We start from the raw sequence: 5,795 nt of genomic DNA, 5'->3' as shown, positions 1-5,795 counted from the left end.
TCTATACTCTGCTGAACCCTTCAGCTGTAAAAGATGACTTCCATAGAATTTCTCTAATGCTCCCCTGGAGTGTTTTTATAGCTATTGCTATTTCTCAATGGGCTGCTTTAACTTTCTTTTAAAAATCCTGTCAAACGTTAATGACAACAAATTCTCTGTTCCTCTTCTGCTGGTCCTCCCAAAAGCCTTTTGGAGTTCGAGTTTAGAGAGATGACATGTGTGGGCCCTGGAGTGGAAATGAATTAGCAGTAAGCAATCAACTTTTTCTCTTGACACAGAAAATGACCCTCTGCTAGGGCTATAATTTATTGACATGGCTTTCACTAACAAGTCTTATGGCACAAAGTTATACCCAGCTCTTCCCACTCATTGCACTTATTAACCAGAAAGCCTTCTAAATGTAATCTAGTAGGAAGAATTAAGCAGTTGTGTTTTGCAGATCATGTTCCTTAGCTTGCTCTTTCATTTCCCTTTATTCAACATTATCACATTATGTTCCCTCTTCTTATGTGCTTTTCCTCTTCACAAAGCTCTTTAAACAGCTGCAAAGGGGGAGGGACCACTATGCTCACGAAAACTCCACTTTGCAGAATGCTTCTGCCAGGTCCTGCTGTCTGTCTCTTTCCAGGCATTTAATACCTCCAAGATTCAGGTTTGCTTTTACATCTCTTCCTTGTGCATCCCTGACAACAGAGCCTATTGCCAGCTGTCTAAATCGAAGAACAGTAATCCACCTCTTCTACTTATTGCCATGAGGAATACGTACACCCTCTTTCTCTTTGTAGTGGGCTCCTTTTATTTTAACGGTAAGTGATCTTTTCTTTCAGATACAGTTTGCAGAACAGCGACAGTTTTCGGGGCTAGGAGGCAGGACTGTGATATAAGCTCTCAGACAATTTGTAACTAGCACCTCAGTAGGTTGCAGACTTTAGGAGGATGCATGAAATTGACTATTTTAGTGTTGTTTCTGGCTTGTTTGGTATCAGCAAATCCAACTACACTTGATATGGACAGACAGTAAATTGGACATAAAATGATAGAACAGTAGGAGATGACAATGATAATCACTAAATAATATCCCTTTAGATGCTCCCAGGATAATCTGTGATGGGGAAAGAAGGTAGCGTGCTGAGAGTGAAAAAATAAAAAATGAACCATGACATGAACCATAAATAAGACAGGTATCATCCCTCTATAATTATGGGCTCAAGTTCATATATTTTGCAAAGTTCATGCTTCCTAATTGTTTGATTAGTATGCAAACAGTTTACATTAAGTTGAACTATGTAAATATATCCTAAAAAAAGGCAAACATACATTAAGAACATTTTCTTTGGTCCACCAGGATTTCTTGCATACGTTTTAGCCAACACACGCAGCCCGACAGCAGCATGAAATAGTGCATTTACCACGGGAGCTTCTTCCCACAGAGAGACTCCACTGAAGTGTTCCGAGTGAAACTGGCTGAAATTGAACCAAGACAAAAATCACATCTTTCCCGTGATTACCTATTCATCCCACACTTGTTTTGTTTCTTCAATCACTGAAAGGCAACTTTAGAAAACACCTGCTTCGTAACAAATGAAGAGTGAGGGCCTACTTTAGATTCTTAGATTACCCACTTTTAAACCCATTAGTATTTCCTTTTTATTTGCATTAATTGTGGTGGAGAAATTAAAATAGTCTTTAAAATACAGTCAATTCAGCACTACTTCCATTGGAACAATAAGCGTTCCAAATTAGCATGCGTTGTTCTAAGAGGTGATATAAATCTTTTTACTCAAAAGTACGCTGAGAAGTAACAACATCACAAAGTCATTTCAGAGAAGATAATGGGATTGTGTTATTGATGCTTCTTACTTGCTCTTTACTAATTACAGATGGGAATTTGGTATGTCACCATTGCCCACAAAAGTTATTTGCGAGAAAGAACAAAACTGACAATATATGCTACAATATATCATTTCTAAGCAAATGCTATATCAACATTTATTAAAAAAACTGAAGCCAAAGAGATGGAGGGAACATGCCTCATGTTAAATTTTGCAAACTAGACAGTGATAACGGTGCACTTGCCTGTACTTGTCAGCATTGCTCCTTATTCTGTTCTGTGGAAATCACTCCAATATATTTGTCATTACACTGAAAATAAACAACATAACACAGGGTGACTAGTTATTTCATTTTATATATTTAAATTAGACTACGTAAAAGGGAAATTTTGCACAGAGGAGTGAATGAAGTCTGTAGTTTTATTTCTCCTGCTGTGAAATTGGAAGTATCCTGATGCAATTTTTTTTAATGGTCATACTCCCATGGAGAAAACAAAGTTACTGCAGAATGTGTACTGCAAGTTATGTGGCAATTTGCTCTCCTTGTCATGGAGCAGATGCATAGCATGTTCAGTGGAGCTGAAACAATTTCCCAAGCTCAGGATCCACCCCAGTGTGTTTTCTCTATTACTCCTTTTAGTACACAAAAATACTCCACCTCCAAATTAGGACTGCTTCATCACTCTTGTTAAAATCATTTTTCTAAAAGCATCAGACTACACTCTGCAACATTTCTGGTGATTACTGCTATTTGGAAAAAACCACTTTGTGAGGAAAACTGTGCACTTCCATTTCTTCCAATTCTGAGAGGAAAAAGAGGAGTTTCAAATGCGAGGCTACTGACATCATGAAATGCATATAAAGATGAACTTGAATGCCTGGTAATTTTGTTCTCATTAGGTGCCATCTGGTTAATATGTAGCTTGGTAATGGAAAATAGATTATAAAAATTATACAAGAACCACTCGTTTTTACACGTTATTTACAGAGAGATTGGCTTTAGCAACCGTTAGGGCAGTGCACTGCTGACATCTACTGGTATTCGATACAGGCAGCTGAGTGAGATGAGAGTAGCCCATGGCAATCTTATAAAGAATTATTAATTACAGAAACCCCTTCCCTAAGAAAAGATACTAATTTCTTAAAAGGATTCATTATTTAACAAATAATTTTTATAATTAAGTCGTGGCCTGGCATTCATCTGTATAAAGTTTATTGATGGAGTCAGTACTCCAAAATCTGAGCTGTTCTCATCAGACATGCAGACCCCACAACATGTTATGATTTGCAGACCAGACGACTATGATTGCTAAAACCAGGTTTCAGAGAGCAGGATTAATACAAATTCAGAATTAGCTTTCTGCAAACATTCTGCAGTTTCTACTTCTTACTAGTTGTTTAGCAAACACTCCATATGCTTGAATATTTACAGAAAAAGATGCCAACACAGCGAAAACATATTTAAAAATTCAAACAAGAATTCAGTGCCTTTGCTAGCAGCATTTAGTGACCGCTGTATGAAACAAATCAAATGACAATTTATTTATATTTGAATTACAGCCATCTGCTTATGTCACTTACATATGCAACAGCAGGAATGTTTGTTAAAAAACCCACAAAACCAAAAAACACACTAAAATAACTTTAACCAAGGTTGTCTCTAGCTACCGCAAGGCTTCTCACCTATCCTTATAAACACAGAACGATTCATTCCTAGAGTGCAGCCCCATTTTCTTCACAGTATCAAATTTAGCTCTATCTTGATTGCAATACGTAAGAAAAAAACAGAATCTGGAGCTTAGCAAGGATCAGCATAGATCTAGCTCGATAAGCCTCTGATTAGGCAGGTTTACATTGAGAATAAATGTAATACTAAAATATCACATGGTACTAGGGCTTTTATAATGACTTGCAGGGAGGTACGATGCAAGTGTGAATCAAAAAACAAACTGACCCAACAAACACAGATACATTCTTCCAAACGTGTTGTCCCAAATGGCTTGGGAAGTATCCGAGAAGCCTACTCTGAAGAACAATATTATGGTTAAGTATATGCGACAAAATTTGTGCTACCAATGCCACGTCTTGTCTTAAAAGAATTAAAACAAGCCTGGCGTTTTTCTCAACCTTTCCCTAGAGCTTGACTAAAAGCTGTTCTTAGATGTGAAAAATCTGTTCGATGATGTTTCCTTTTACATCTCTCCACTTTCTTACTGGATGAGAAACAAGAAGTTCTTATAGTATTTTTTTAATCAGAGTGGAATTCAGAAGTACCAAGTTTCAAGAGAGACTTTTTCCTCCTAGCAACTTACAGCGCAGTTCATACAGAAACTAGGTACATTCTAGAAATGCACACAAACTTTGGCTGCTTATATGATCCTGGCCTTTTGATGTTTGCCTTTCTCTAGATCTCATGGATATGCTACAACATAAAAAAACCAGGACAAATTAACGTACCAGAAATTTAAACTACTTGCATGGCCAGCGGTTTTTACGATGTGGAACTGCTCTAGGGAATAATGAAGCAAGTACACTGTAGGACGCTGTCCTTGCTTCTGCAATATCTAGGGTTAAGTGCCCTTTCCTATGGAAGAATCATTCTATCAGTTGGATTAGAATTTGTTTTCATTAACACCTGTGTCCATCCGATGTATAGCAGAATCCCTCTGGGTCCATTCTGTTGGCAGGATATTACCAGGACCTTAGCGACCAGTATTATTATGTGGTCAATAGTGGTTTGAAAAGCCCACTAGAATGGCTTTTAAAAGGACATACAAGAACATGGGAACACATGCAGTTACCTCTGGGGCTGTGCCATAAGCTGTTCTGCTCCATGGAGAATGTTTAGGGTTGTTCCATAGTATCCTGCAGACACTATGTTTTGCAGTCACTGAACTCCAGCTTTGGCCAGTGAAGATTTACGGTATTTGTGCTAGTCCATAAATCAGGTTTTGTCTCCATGTAAAATAAGGCTTACATACTGCCTCAGGTTTTCAAATAAAATAATTCTGAAACAGAAACATCACTAGCTACCAAAGAGGTCCCAATCATTAAAAAAACCCTTATGACTCCTGCAGCTCATCTCCTTGTTTTCCCCACAAAGATCAGAGTCTTTCAATTTGTACGTGTGCCTGTACATCTGTCTCCTATGACACTAAAGAGAGAAGTCACAGATGGACTCCCTGCGTTCGTATCATTGAAACATTCTTCTTCTGTTATTAAGAGGGTGGTTTGCTCCCAGTTTCTATTTCCGAATGTACTCCCGAAAGTATTGATCAATTTGAACACTTAACTGTGAAAAAAATGAACGGGTTCTGATTTATCTGCTTTGATCCATGCTGTGTGAAAGACAGAAAACTTCAGCAGAACAGATCATGGTGCAAGCACCACATCCTTCTGTTCACATAAGCCTACAGAAAATCAAAAGCCCTCATTATTTCATGAAGATGATCTGATGCACAGAAATTCTGTGATCCCTACATCACGTCACTTGGTCTCCCTTCTAAAATCCTGTTATGTGATGTTTTACAGGTAGCGCCGCAGCAGATGCTGAAGAAAAGCTAATGAACCACCTACTGAGCCCTGACAGGTACAATAAGTTAATTCGACCAGCTGTCAACTCATCCAGTTGGTATCTATAGAACTGCAGGTTTCCCTGGCACAGCTCATCAGTGTGGTAAGTTCAGCTCATCAGCGTGGTAAGTTCAAATTAGGCTATGCTTTTTAATTCATTACTACCTGTAGTGCACTCTAAGTAAAAGTCCTATTGTATTACTATGTCCCTGCTAGTTTACATAATAACGCTTAGTAGGCAGGGCCTATACATGCAATTTACTGCTTTTATACTTCAGAATGCAGCTACAACAGGGAGATCAATCTATGCCTAAGGAATAAAGGCCATTAGTCAGATCTTCATCCAATAAAATTCCATTCATCAAAAATCAAAATCATTCCACTGATTTT

At 38.1% G+C, this 5,795-nt stretch overlaps 1 protein-coding gene across 1 annotated transcript in view; it reads left to right on the top strand.

The window, feature by feature from the left end:
- Nucleotides 1-751: 751 nt before the first annotated feature.
- Nucleotides 752-5,795, top strand: part of CHRNB4 (cholinergic receptor nicotinic beta 4 subunit) — a 13,000-nt gene continuing 7,956 nt past the window's right edge. The window contains 3 exon segments of the mRNA XM_074156647.1: nt 752-806; nt 5,364-5,453; nt 5,456-5,508. Coding sequence (XP_074012748.1) covers nt 752-806; nt 5,364-5,453; nt 5,456-5,508 — 198 coding nt within the window.

This window comes from Numenius arquata, chromosome 11 (assembly GCF_964106895.1).
Source record: "Numenius arquata chromosome 11, bNumArq3.hap1.1, whole genome shotgun sequence".
In the NCBI taxonomy this organism is placed as follows: domain Eukaryota; kingdom Metazoa; phylum Chordata; class Aves; order Charadriiformes; family Scolopacidae; genus Numenius; species Numenius arquata.
The sequence above is the reverse complement of the archived record's forward strand: the minus strand, read 5'-3'. Positions and strand labels throughout refer to the sequence as shown.